This window comes from Komagataella phaffii, chromosome 2 (assembly GCF_000027005.1).
Source record: "Komagataella phaffii GS115 chromosome 2, complete sequence".
NCBI lineage: Eukaryota > Fungi > Ascomycota > Pichiomycetes > Pichiales > Pichiaceae > Komagataella > Komagataella phaffii.
Genome location: NC_012964.1, coordinates 1,104,663 through 1,117,849, shown reverse-complemented (window position 1 = coordinate 1,117,849; position 13,187 = coordinate 1,104,663). Strand labels below are relative to the sequence as shown.

Here is a 13,187-nt window from a genome sequence, read left to right as displayed (position 1 = left end):
CACAACTATTCAGCCTTTTAAATTCTACTAGCTTATCAGTAATTCAAATTAAGATCTATTTCTCCTCCAATTCAAGGCAGTCCTCTTTCTTGTAGCTGCGCTTCGGCTAGTACCATCTGTTAAATTAGTCAGTCTACTAGAAGATTCGGATAAAAGTGATCCCGATGACACTTCAATACGGCTGTTATCTCCAACACTGTGAATGCTCTCAGTCCGTATGGAGGAAGGACGGAAATTAGGAAGATGGTCAGAGTATTTGGTATCAATCATTTTGGCATTTCTTATACTTTCCAAATCAATTTCAAGCTCTTGAATTTCATCAGTAAAATTCTGTTCAAACAGATCAATCAATGAATCATGGGATTTCTTTAAAGATTTGGAGACTAGTTTCCCATGGAGAATCAAGCAGCGACCTAATAATAACACTAGATCGTTGAATTCTGACTTGAGAAGTTTCACTTCCTCTCCACTGAAAGAATCTTCCGCTTCCTCCTCAGACGTGAAAAATACCCGATATTGGGTTACACCGCCATTCACTGGTGAGTCAATAGTGCCAGCCAGTTGACGAGATAGATCATTGAATAAACCTAAAGTATCTTCATCTGCTTTCAGTGCATGTCTTATAAATAACTCTAACGTTGCCAAATCTTGATTCTTGATAGATAACAATCTAATGGCATTCTCCAGGGGTGATATTTTGACCGTCTTCACAGATTTGATTTCACTACGGTTCATTAGCACAGGGAATGTCAAATAGGTCTCATATGTGGTTTCTTCGGTCCACAAATCTGTAACTCCTGTAGCTCCTGGAAGTCTTCTCGTCGAAACGAAAACCTTCAGATCTTTATTGTCCATATACCTCTTCATGGATATCGTGGCATGGGTAAAGTTGGAGGCCAAATCTTTGAAAGGCTCGACTGTCTTCACATGTAAGAACCTTCCAAATGGGACCTCTTCAATCAATTTTTCAGCTTCTTCTTCTTCACTAATTATACGAACACCAGGATGCAGTCTTGACAAACGATCATGAATACTAGTGATATGTTCAAAAGGTAGACCCTCATATATAAATTGCCTTCCTCGGATGGCTGTTGGAAATCCCAAACCGATAAAAGAAATCTTGAAATATGATGGTGTTACTCTATCAACGACTTCCAATCCCTTGTAAACTTTAGCCAACTTAGCATGCGCAGATGCCAATCCACGAAGATCAAAACTGACTTTATCATATGCTTCAATCAATTCTTTGTAGCAATCGACGGCCTGCTCTAATCTATTTCCCTTAGCAAAATTGTCTGCAATGAGCTTGAAAAGAGCCTCTTTTCTTTCAAATGGAGTTTGGGCCGGGAATTCTGGCTCATAGCACCTAGGTAAAACTGTATCAATGTCCCAATCATAGGTGTTTGCCAATAACTCCAAACTCAGAGCAGCTTGAACAAAGTTTTCCTTGAGTTTATTATCCTCATACATTCCATTGATGAATGATTGAAGAACTTCGGGACTATTAACTTCCATTAGGTATCCTGAAATGTTAAGTTTATGGAAGGTACGCTCATCATCAAACTCATCCCCCAATGGAACATTCTCAAGATCATTTAGTATTTCCAAAAATTCGGCAAGGGTGGAGACAAATTTCTTTACCGGCTTGTAGGCCACATCTTCGGGATCAACATGCAAGATTTGCTTTAATCTTTTGATAAAAAGTTGCTGTTCCTCCGAACTTGGTCGGTAACCTTCACTGTTGTAGATCTCGTAGCAGCCTAGAATACATTCTCTTTCAACGTCAAATAGATTCTCACTTATTAACCATTCGGCAATTATGATTGAACCGAGCATTTTAACGCCTACCTCTCTAGAAGATTCGTGTTTTTGCAAAGACAGTAAGATCAAATCTTTAAAGCAGGAAAAGTCGTAATTAATGAATTCCACCTGGTATCCGCCGAACCTTTTCAACTGGAATCTGTGAACATCTTCAGGTAGGGCTTCCCAAGCTAGTTTATCCCAAATGTTCTCCAATAACTTGGCAGTCTTAACTCTAAGATCTCCTGTAATCTTCAAACACCCTATAGCAGGGATGCTAGTGAGATGTTCAATGGCGACGGGCATGCTCGTAGAGATCTTTAACAAAGTTCTAAGAAAGTTTGCCCATAGTAGACGATCGAATGACTCCGAGTTGTCCACGGAGGGAATATAGTAAGTACACATTGTGTGGGCTATCAATTCAAACGCCCCATAGGAAGTAACGGTAAAAAGAGCACTAGCAGATAACCACTTATCTTTGGGGTAAAACATACCTTCGTCGATAAACTTAAGCGTCTTCAAAATGGATAGTAAGACTTCACTTGACAAAATATCAGGTTCTTTCCCTTGCAGCTTACTGGACATCTCCAATACCTTCATAATGCCAGTCTCATCCGATAACCTTTGGCCTGCTTGAACTATAAATGTCAAGAGAGTAGAAAACTCAAGCAAGAGCTCCGAGAAGGATTCGTTGTTGACAACTGAATCCACAGTATGTTCTGTGAATGGATAACTTGTCTGAAAAAGTTGAGTGAAAACTCTCTTCGCTTGCAAGTCATTTCTCTTATACGACTTGTAGTATTTGTTAAATATCTTGCTCATTAACGGTAACAGTTGAGCTATAGTTAGTAATTCCTGCTCTGTTGCATCATCACCTTTCTGCCAAGTAGCAGAAAATACAGAAATCAGTATCGTAGAAGACAATCTTGATGCAGAGACATCGGACTGTCCAAGTAAGACTTCCAATGACACATGGATTGCATAGTTGCTCAAAAGGTTGGAAATATCCGAATCATCGTTATATGATTTGTGTAACATCCTGTTCAATAGTATCAGCTTGGTTATAACAAGCTCACGTTCTCTTGAGAGTGGCTTGTTTTGCACGTTGGCGCCTTGTTCAAGGGTACCCAATCCCCTAGTGCCAATTATATCGAACCAGGTAATCATGTCTTTACAAACATTGAGAGGTGTGAATCCAAGAAGTAAAGTCTCTCTAATGTGCAACACTTGACTGAGAATAAGAACTTGATCAGAAACTAAATTATCTTTTTTAAACGAGAAGAATTTGGCAATTGCATTCACCAATCTTGTAAGATTGTTGTGTAATTGAATTCTTGGTAATACATCAGCCATATTCTGGAACAACGTCAAAAGGAGACGAATTGCACGACATAAGGAACGGGACACATGTGACCACTCCTGTTCAGCGTTCTCAAAGATGCTGACGATCTGATTCAAAAAAGGCTGGGCAACCTTAGGTAGGAGCTTAGCATAGTTTCTGGTAAAGTCATCAAAAAGGTATATATATGATTTTTGCCGAGCAATTGCAACATCGAGAAGGTGCACAATAGATTCAAATGCCACTTTGGATAAAGTAGGAAGTTCGTTCTCAAGTGCAGCTTCATAAATTTCAAACTCGCTCATCACCAATGCAGCAAAGTATTTGACAACAGTTAGTACGTTTGTTCGCCCAAATTTTGTCAAAGTAGAGCAGATACTCTCTTCGTTCGCTTTGAAATTATTGGCAAAGATTGACTTCCAGTTCAAAATTGACTCCAAATTAGGATCCAAGTTGTAGACTTTACCTTGATAATCCACCTCAACTTGGACTTTTCCAACAACTTCATCATTTGACATAATATCAATTGAACAGCCTTTCTTATCTTCAAAAACAGATTTACCATCATAAAATAAAAGTTTGGCTTCCCCGAGATACTCTTCATTACCAAAAATAGTGAAAATAATGTAATCAGAGGTAGAACTTCTTGGTTTGGATGGAATATTATTGAGCAAAATGATTTCGTTGACGTATTCTCCAGGAGCAACAGTCAAGAATTCCCAGTGGTCTTTCGGAACTTCGTTGGATGATTTCTGAAACGAGTAATTCTTATTAGATGCTTTGAGATGAGTTGTGATAAAAGGCGTTTTTCCCAAGTCTAAGGTGGTAGTCACATTGACCAACTGGATATATATTCTCTCTCTATTGGCACTCAACGGATCATAAAATAGGGGACGGATAGGCGCAATCGCTAAGGAGTTGTTCAGAGTGCTTTGATCCGAAATTCCTTCATTTTTGAACTCTTTAATAGATAGTATGAGACGTTCAGCACGAGGATTAACTGCAACACCTCTTGAAGAACCAGTAATGATTCTCTCTATTAACTCACCCCATCCATTATTGATATTCCACGAATTGGAGTTGTCTGATTCGGTAATGAACGAGGTAAATAGCTTTATAATAAACTGGTGCGCTTCCCCAGCTGCTAGGGACCCCTTCAATCTCGAGAAGATTCTAGATACATCAGTGACTCCAGCAGCAATTCCTTTTCTGATTTGATTCAAGGAAACAGGCTTCCCAGATCTACTTGCCACATCGATACCCTCCGTTAAAATGGCAACAAGATAGATTTTCCCACTCTCAGTTGCGGTTGCAGGTATATTCTTGAAAAGGGCAGCACTTAGATTCTCCAAGGATAGATCATCTCCTGGACGTATATGAATCGAAAACGCTTCCGTTAAACGAGTCTTAGAGGTTCTAAGGAAAATATACGCAGTCATTCCATTGTAACCTTTGGGAAAAAATGATAGTGATCCGCTCACATTCTTTACATCAACCAAAATATGAGACGTTGGAACAGCCTTCAAATAAGTATCTTCTTCTGGAGTTAAGTCAGCATTGATTTTGGTAGAGACAGGATAGTTGGGAGATAATGCAAATAAAAGTTGATTGGAGACCAACTCAGCAGGATTAATCTTATCTTTCTGAAAATCCAATAGGTTACCTGTAACATGAGAACGTGACATAATTGCTTGATAGCCACTAATGTCAGACCTTGTTAGCTTTGACTTCGGATTAGCACCGGCATTAGTGTCTCCCCGGCTGGCTAAAAGCTTAACAATAGTCCCCATTAAGTAAGTTGCGTTTTTCTTTGCCATTGTCTTCTCAGCTTTGGTTAAAAGATTATTTTGCAAATCAATTCGAATATCATCCAATTGCAAATAAATTTCATGTAACCTTTGAAACAAGTACAACTCGTTTATCGAGTACATGGTGAATATATGGGAACTAAGAGAAATTAAAGTAGCAACGATTTCGTCCAATAGGTCAACGTCGTTTAACTGTATTAGGGGCAGGTTAGGCTTGGTTAAAGCAGTACTTTTAGGCACCAAAAGTTCATCTGGATTAGAAGAGCTTTTGATTTGTAGTTCAGTGTCATAAAGAGTGGGGACCGAATTGGGAAAGTCAACATCTTCCAGAGAATCATCTGTCTGCTTCGGGGAGGCTTCTGTAGAGATCTCTCCAATTGTAAAGACGTAGGACCTAGGAAATACGCCCAAAGTAACTTTTCTTTCAGGGATCTTGTTCAGATCAATGGCTGCAGCTGAAAACTCAGACAGAAGTGGTTGTGAAATAACATAACCTCTTGCCCATTCATCCCCATTCGTTTCAAACATAAAACATTCATCTCCAGGATGTATGTCTTGTAGTTCTGAGGAAAATTGCTTGGCCTTTCCCTTGGGAAGCGATTCAAAAGGCACAAAGGCCTTCAAAAACCTCCCATGAAGCATTTTTGGCAACGGTGACCACTCCGACATCATTTGAAATTGAATTGGGAGATCAATGGAAAACGATAAGGATCTGAGATTTTCAGCAAAGTTTAATTTGATTAGGATCGGAAACCAAGAATGTTTTCGCGGGTACTGCAACGAATCGAAAAGTTAGGAACTTGTCTGGGGAAGCATAGAGGCGGAAAGGAACGAGTGAAAAGTCGTTTAGGCTATTTACGTTAAGATGAGAAAATAAAAGACGTTTATGATAGTCACTCAAGAGAGGTTGGAAAACTTTTTGAAGGTCAAACTTGAAGATAATGCCAAAATTTGTTGTTAGCGATCTGTAATTAGTACTCGAAATGGCCCTTATTGTCAAATCCTGCCAAAACCAATTCGGTTTTCCTGGTCATGTTGGTCCTGTGATCTGTTATTCAAAAACAGATGATAGCCGAGATTCTTCTTGTGAAAAATTTCACTTTGTGGATTTCAAATGTTCCAACAAGAACTTCAGACCTTCCTCTGCAAATAAGGCCATGTTATCAGATCGTGATTTTATGCCTGTACGCTTCACACATGCCAAGTCTCCTTGAGGTGTTGAGATCCCTAGATACACTGTCCCAACCTCCTCATCTTGGTCGCTACCTTTTCCGTACTGGCCGGATGGTCCGGCAAACCCAGTCTCAGACAAAACGTACGTGGCTCCCAATTCCATCTTGAGATTTCTAGCCAATCTTAAAACGACTTCCTCACTGGGACCTGTGTATGAGGATATGTCCTTTTCATCCCATCCACTGAGTTTCAATCGAGACTTGAGACTGTAGACTAATGTGCCACCAAGAAAGAATTGTGAAGCTCCTGGTATTGACACTAAATAAGCAGACAGTAAACCTCCACAAACACCTTCTGACACTGCTACCGTCTCATTGTTTTCAATCAGATGCTGGGCTATTTCCTTGACTAATGGTTTCACCGACTCTGGAGGGAAGTGCATTCGTTACAACGATTTAAATGCAAAAGTCGTATGCGAGTACCGCAGTAGGTTCGGTTTTCAAAATTCTTCTTCCGGCAAGTTTATCGCAGAAGGATAGAGACGTGGTTAGTTAATTGGCTAACTGGATTAATTTCCTACGAATCTGGTTGTGTTTCTGCGAGCTTGGTAGTCCTTAAAGCTCTAGTTGGGTCAACCATCTTCAGGAGGTGGAATTAAAATATTCGCGCTTTGAACATCTCAACCACATCTCGTTCGACTCTTCTCCATTCTCTACGACGATACCAGAACGGGAGGCAAAATGGCAATTATCAAGTTCAACGCAGGCAAAGTCAAGATTGACGAGGAAACCAAGCTTTGTACACCCTTGGCAACAAGAGGAGAAATAATCGTCCAATTGTCGGCTGAGGGCGAAGAGTTTTATGATTTCAAATGGGTCCCTACTGAGAACACAGCTGGTGAAGGTAACCAGTCAGAGACATTCTTGGTCATTCCGGGCGATGTGACGTGGAAACACGTCAAAAGTTGTAAAGATGGTAGAGTTTTCAAATTGACATTTTTGAGTAGTGGGGCAAAGAGTTTGTTCTGGATGCAAGATGATAATGGAAACGAGGATGACCCATCAGAGTTGACAACCAAAGATAAGGAAATTAGTGAAAAAATTACCAAGTTGTTCGACGAAGAAGAGTGAAATTAAAACGTATCCACTCTAATTAATAATTACTCATCCTTATTACCTTTTCCAGATCTAAGAACTTCTTTGACTTTGGTGTATTTGTTGATTCCAGCATCATAATTTACTTCCCCTTTAGCTGTAGTCTTGCTGGTGCTAGTAGGCGAAAGTGAGTTATAGAGTGATGGCGCATAACGAATGGATGTTGCTGATTTGATAGAGGGTAGCTTGGTTCGTTCTTGAGCTTTGGAAAATGTCTGAAATAATAATCCATCATGATTCTTCACATTATCAGACTCAACCGATGAATATTCTGTAGATTGGTTTAATTTATTTAAAGCCTGGTGAATAATGGATATTTCCTGTGCCAACACATCTTTAGCCAAATAGAGATTGTACTGGTCTGCTTCAGAGTGAGTTTTCAAGAGTGATTCAACCATTTGATTCATCAAACTCTGGAAATCCTTTAAATCTTGAGTAGATTGAGTTATTGATTGCAATTGTTGTTCAGTATGATAAATCAGAGCAAAGGAATCCTTTAGTGCCGATAGGGTATGAGTGACTTGGTCGTATCTGTGTTTATACTCCTGTTCCTTAGCAGAGTCTTCTTTCAATTCTTTTGTGATTAGTCCAACAACAGGATATACATTCAGTTTGGGTTGGCATTTGTAGTTGAATTCCAACAGTTGCCTAGTAAACCTAGATGCTTGCTTGTTCGTGTTTTTGGGCAGGTGGTAATCTGCAGCAATTGTAGGTTTCTCTAATGATTCTACTTGTTTCAATATGTCCACTGGTTCGTATTCTTCAACTAAACTGATGTCTCCTGGATTGATAGTCAGGCCATTCATTACCTCTAGTGCCAAATTATCATTCCAGTAACCTAATTGGTTCTCTGATAATTGTTGGACCACTTGTTCTATACTCTTTCTTTCTCTCATTTCGATCTTTTCAACGGCTTGGACAAAATTTGAAAGCCTGCTTTCAATTATTCCTTGGGATTGGAAACACTCATTTTTTAAAGTTCTCTGTTTAATCTTCAGTTGCTTCAGCCTTGTCTCCAGAGCTTCTATTTCGTTTTCAACATTTATGCTTTCGCTTGCCAACTCTAAGAATTTGTGAGTCTCACCATCCGCATTATCATCCGTAGACAAAACTTCTTTCATGTCATCAAGCAAGGATTTCTTCTCATCCTCCCATTCTTCGATCTTGTCCAAGATTGCTTGTTTGTCTTGTGCCTTCGCCTGGTATGTGTTGAAGATACTGGATAACACCAAGCTCAATCTGGTCAAATTTGTCACAATATTAGCCCGCGCCTTTTCAACTTTGCTACTTTGCTCTTTTAGGTATTTTGAATGCTTAGCAACATCCTTGGATAGTAGATGCTCCAATTCTCCAACATTTGAGAGAAGGCTCTGAAGATTACTCCCTTGAGAATTCAACGGTAGAATCGATCCATTCAAGGTGTCACTACCCCAACGAATATTCTCGACCTTGAACTTTCTTGGACTTGTGGAACTGGAGTTATGATTTTCGGAGTCTGGTATAAGTAGTTCATCTTCACTATCTTCCTTAAACAGGAAGTCTTTTGGATTATGGTCTTCCTCGTCTTCTGACAACTGGGGCTGTTGAGCTTTGTTTGCTAAAAGCTCTCTGTAGAATGATGCTGGCGGAGACTTTCCAACATCATCCACCGGTCCTTCACTCGTTCTGCGTGGGAAGGAAGACTCAAATTTGGGGCTTTGTTCCTCCATGTGATTAGGGGAAGCTGGAAGTGAGAGTACTAATCGCACGCGACAAGATGAGGGAGAATGATAAAGAAAGCTTACATAATCATAGAGACCAAATATTCCCGTCTGGCAGTTGCAGTTGCCAAACAGACAAATCATTAATCTACACGACCCTAGCAGTCTGCCAGTTATACAAGAGATAAACTCTACTCAAATGTCTCAATTGTTCTTTGATATATTCTATTTCGTTCACTATGTTCATTCCAACTTGTCCTTTTGTTCCTATTTCCGTTTTCAAACCGTATCGCAAACTGATCATATTCCCAAATTCAGCGTGAACTTGTTCACAATGCTTGTATGATCGACTGCACTCTTGAATTCATCAAAACTCAACTTTCCGTCGCCATCGAGGTCGTTTTCCATCAATGTCCGGTCCACTATTTGTTGTAGCTCTTCGTCCTTCAGATTCCCACCAACCATAGTCTTTAATATAATAAATAATTCTCCATTGGAAATAAAACCATCTCTGTCTATGTCATAGATCTTGAAAGCAAAACTTAATTTGTCAGTGATGCTACTTCGGCTACTAAACGTCGAAAGACCAATGATAAACTCTTGAAAATCAATATCTCCACCGCCATCTTCGTCAAACAAATCTAGCAAGCGTTCTGCAAGTGGGTTCGTATTTACACCTGGAATCGAAAGGAACTCTTTCTTGTCAATGGTACCCGAACCATCAGTGTCCAATTTCATGAATCTCTTTCTAAGTCTGTCGACTTCTTCCCTATCAACTGTAAAGTTAGTAATCAAAAACAAAAAAAGGAAGAAAATCACACAAAGCAACCTACAGTTGGTTCCCTCCGCAAGGGAGTCCATAATCTTGGAAGAAGCTAGCCCCATTCTTCCTCTTTGACAATATGTTTGAAGCTACAGGAAGAAATGGAACGGAAATCAGAGCATCACATATTCGCGATGTCCGAAAAGGATTGTGTCGTGTCGTGTGAGGAGAATGTTAGTACGACAATATGTCTGCCTACTAATTTATACTATGTACAACTAACTGAGTTTCCTAGAGTCCGTAATCTCTTGCAATTCCATTCCGGCCTTCCTCCAAAGCAGCCCCGTATTCTTCAAGATCTTTAAAGTCGGATCCCAGACCGGTCCAGCTTCGTTCTTGCAAAGCTTTAGCCGAAGTGGATACTGTGCTTTGAATTGCCAAGTTGGATGAAAATTTCTTGACCAAGGCTGTTTCATCTTGGTTCTCAATTACTTCCACATCCAAGTGCTTTAATTGCCGCAGGGGTCGGGAAAACGTCGAAAACTTTCCGGTAACTGCATCGAACTCGGGTGCATCGTCTTTATGCCTTTCTACAATGTCATTCTCAGTATCCTCGTCGTTTCCTAGGTCAAATTCACCATTTTCGATTACTTCCATGAAATCAGTAACCCAACGGCCTGTCCATGATACCTCAGGTTTCAATGCCAGTTGCAGCTCGTACGGAGTTATGATGGGCTTGTAATAATCTCCCACATTATCAATGACTATGCCACTTTGTCCACAACCTAGTATACACCAAATGTCAATGGGATCAAAATTCGCCAATTTGGCAACATTAGGCTTTCCCACCACAAAAATGTAATGCTTCTTTCCGGCTGCTCTTATGGCTTTTATGACTGTATTTAGCATAATTTTTGTATTTGCCAGGGAAAGTGTGTTGATTAGGATGCCAATAGTCCCGGCAGTTCGTCCAACATGCATGTGCTTGTACCTTTTCATCAGAGAAGGGAATGGGCCCAAGACAGTACAATTTTCCTTACAATCAAATATTTCCACAGAGGAGAAATTCGTGGACAGGAAGAGTAATCTGGGATCAGCTGGCAAGGTAATGTGGAACAACTTGTAGTTACTAATCTCATCCACCAAACCAAAAATTCTGCGATTAGCAAACGCTATCGAATCTTCATCCTGTGGCTGGCTCCATTTTCCGATCACCTCCATATTTTCTCGCTGCAAGTCAAAGTCGACATCTGCGTACGCCAAATTTGGATACTTGGGCTTAAGTTCTCGGTATATTGAGTAGAGATTATAGGAATATGGTGTATCGCTCATTAGAACAACTTTATCATCTTCCAAACACAATTCTTCAACTCTTTCTATTATTTTTTCGGCATTCAAATGAGGCTTTCCAAACACATACAGGGCATTGAGCTTGTCTATTGGATTCAAGCATGCGTCACCAAAATGAACCACCACGTCCCCATTGACATGCCCACTAGCAACTTCATCGATGCAACAGGAAGAATAGGCAGTATCTGCCAAAATCCATATTGCCTGCTTATCCGAATCTTGACTCTTACTATTTTTGTCTCTTTTGTCACAATCAACGCAACCCTTGCAACCGATTTCTTCTACATCGGGGTAAGATTTGGTAGAACAGTCCTCGTTTGTGACAAGAGACTCTTGAAGGTAGCTGAGTACAATACTGCTATCAGCTATCAAAGAGTCAGGAAATTGTAGGGTGATATTTTTGTATTTCAGACGTCCGTCATTATCTTTCTCTTGCAGCTTGGTCTTCAGTTCATCTAGATCATAGAATTGAATAATCCTTTGCTTCAAGTCACTATACTCCCCAAGATAGTATCTTTCTATTCGTTTCTCCTCTATTTGGGAATACTGAAACTGGTCAGCTTCTTGATGTGTCGACAAAGCTGGGGCCTGAGACATAAGGGGAGTATATGGTATGATTAAGCAGTTATTTTTTTTTTCTTTCTCGAACAAACTGATTAGATTTGATTAAAGGGAGATACTGGAGGAGACAGTAGCTAGAGGGCAGCTGAGAGCGCAGCCTGAGTTTATACCGATATTTATTGTCTGAAAACCGATAAACATAATTGATATTGTGCCTATGTATAACAACTATACCCGGTAGAATCCAATAAACCTAGAGTGAAATACATGCTGCTCTACAGCTCATCGGTCCAGGAAAATTTCACTCCATCTTTCGAGGACTAGTTTATCGACAGGGCTGTTTTCCTTTTTTTTCTTTCATTCACCGCTTAACTCTAACAAACTACAATGAAACTTTCCCTGGGTATAACTGCAGACTTACATGTCCACCTTAGACAAAACAAAATGATGGAGCTGATAACTCCAACCGTCAGACAAGGAGGTGTGAGCGTTGTTTACGTAATGCCCAACTTGACTCCTCCAATCACCTCCATTGCCCAAGTTGTGGAGTACAAAGCTCAGTTGCAAAAACTTTCACCAAAGACAACTTTTTTGATGAGTTTCTATTTGAACCAGGATTTAACCCCTCAGCTTGTTGAACAAGCTGCTCAAGAGAAACTCATAAGAGGTATCAAGTGCTACCCAGCGGGGGTCACTACCAATAGTAAACTCGGGGTTGATCCCAACGATTTCTCCAAGTTCTACCCCATTTTCACGGTTATGGAGAAACACAATTTGATACTCAACCTTCATGGAGAGAAGCCTTCGGTTCAAAGTGAACAAAATGAAGAAGATGATATCCACGTCTTGAACGCCGAATCGAAGTTTATCCCTGCGCTTTTCAAGCTTCACAAGGACTTCCCAAACCTGAAAATTGTGTTGGAACATTGCACAACTAAGGATGCGATTGAGGCAGTTCAAAAGATAAATGAGAATACCACGGGAACTCCCACCGTTGCTGCCACTATCACCGCTCACCATTTATCTTTGACAATTGATAGTTGGGCTGGAAATCCTATCAATTTCTGTAAACCAGTAGCCAAACTCCCAAGAGATAAGAAAGCTCTGATAGATGCGGCAACTTCAGGAAAGCCATATTTTTTCTTTGGGTCAGACTCTGCTCCTCACCCAATTCACGATAAGTCAAAGCATATTGGTGTGTGTGCTGGGGTTTTCACTCAACCATACGTTCTGTCGTATGTTGCAGAAGTCTTTGAGCAACGTAATGCTTTGGATAAACTGAAAGATTTTGTTGGCACCTTTGGTCTTTCTTTCTACGGAATTACTGATGACGAATTAGTCTCAAAAGATACCGTTTCCTTGGCCAAGAAAGATTTGTTTATTCCCGAATTGATTGGCGAAAAGGATCTTCAAGTAGCCCCTTTCAAACCAGGGGAAACGTTGCACTGGGAAGCCATCTGGGACAACTAGTCCTACCTCTTCATCGGGTTACACTCATCATGTGATAAATGTCATTATGCGGTTCTATTTATAAATGTA

General features: G+C 40.2%; 7 protein-coding genes across 7 annotated transcripts; 2 read left to right on the top strand and 5 right to left on the bottom strand.

The window, feature by feature from the left end:
- Nucleotides 1–48: 48 nt before the first annotated feature.
- Nucleotides 49–5,619, bottom strand: PAS_chr2-1_0599 (uncharacterized protein; the record flags this gene model as incomplete). Its single annotated transcript, XM_002491471.1, has 1 exon — nt 49–5,619. One exon carries the CDS (start codon nt 5,617–5,619, stop codon nt 49–51), a length of 5,571 nt encoding a protein of 1,856 aa, XP_002491516.1.
- A 424-nt stretch (nt 5,620–6,043) lies between these two features.
- Nucleotides 6,044–6,562, bottom strand: PAS_chr2-1_0598 (Hypothetical protein; the record flags this gene model as incomplete). The annotated part of the gene is made up of 1 exon (XM_002491470.1): nt 6,044–6,562. The coding sequence occupies one exon, from the start codon at nt 6,560–6,562 to the stop codon at nt 6,044–6,046; it is 519 nt and encodes a 172-aa protein (XP_002491515.1).
- Nucleotides 6,563–6,860: 298 nt separating this feature from the next.
- PAS_chr2-1_0597 (Hypothetical protein) lies at nt 6,861–7,250 on the top strand (the record flags this gene model as incomplete). Its single annotated transcript, XM_002491469.1, has 1 exon — nt 6,861–7,250. The coding sequence occupies one exon, from the start codon at nt 6,861–6,863 to the stop codon at nt 7,248–7,250; it is 390 nt and encodes a 129-aa protein (XP_002491514.1).
- Nucleotides 7,251–7,279: 29 nt separating this feature from the next.
- Nucleotides 7,280–9,118, bottom strand: PAS_chr2-1_0596 (ATG28, autophagy related protein; the record flags this gene model as incomplete). The annotated part of the gene is made up of 1 exon (XM_002491468.1): nt 7,280–9,118. One exon carries the CDS (start codon nt 9,116–9,118, stop codon nt 7,280–7,282), a length of 1,839 nt encoding a protein of 612 aa, XP_002491513.1.
- Nucleotides 9,119–9,274: 156 nt separating this feature from the next.
- On the bottom strand, nt 9,275–9,859 carry PAS_chr2-1_0595 (Calcineurin B; the record flags this gene model as incomplete). Its single annotated transcript, XM_002491467.1, has 2 exons — nt 9,275–9,750; nt 9,808–9,859. The coding sequence occupies 2 exons, from the start codon at nt 9,857–9,859 to the stop codon at nt 9,275–9,277; spliced, it is 528 nt and encodes a 175-aa protein (XP_002491512.1).
- A 169-nt stretch (nt 9,860–10,028) lies between these two features.
- PAS_chr2-1_0594 (Protein required, along with Dph1p, Kti11p, Jjj3p, and Dph5p, for synthesis of diphthamide) lies at nt 10,029–11,684 on the bottom strand (the record flags this gene model as incomplete). Its single annotated transcript, XM_002491466.1, has 1 exon — nt 10,029–11,684. The coding sequence occupies one exon, from the start codon at nt 11,682–11,684 to the stop codon at nt 10,029–10,031; it is 1,656 nt and encodes a 551-aa protein (XP_002491511.1).
- A 351-nt stretch (nt 11,685–12,035) lies between these two features.
- PAS_chr2-1_0593 (uncharacterized protein) lies at nt 12,036–13,118 on the top strand (the record flags this gene model as incomplete). The annotated part of the gene is made up of 1 exon (XM_002491465.1): nt 12,036–13,118. The coding sequence occupies one exon, from the start codon at nt 12,036–12,038 to the stop codon at nt 13,116–13,118; it is 1,083 nt and encodes a 360-aa protein (XP_002491510.1).
- Between the last annotated feature and the right edge of the window lie 69 nt (nt 13,119–13,187).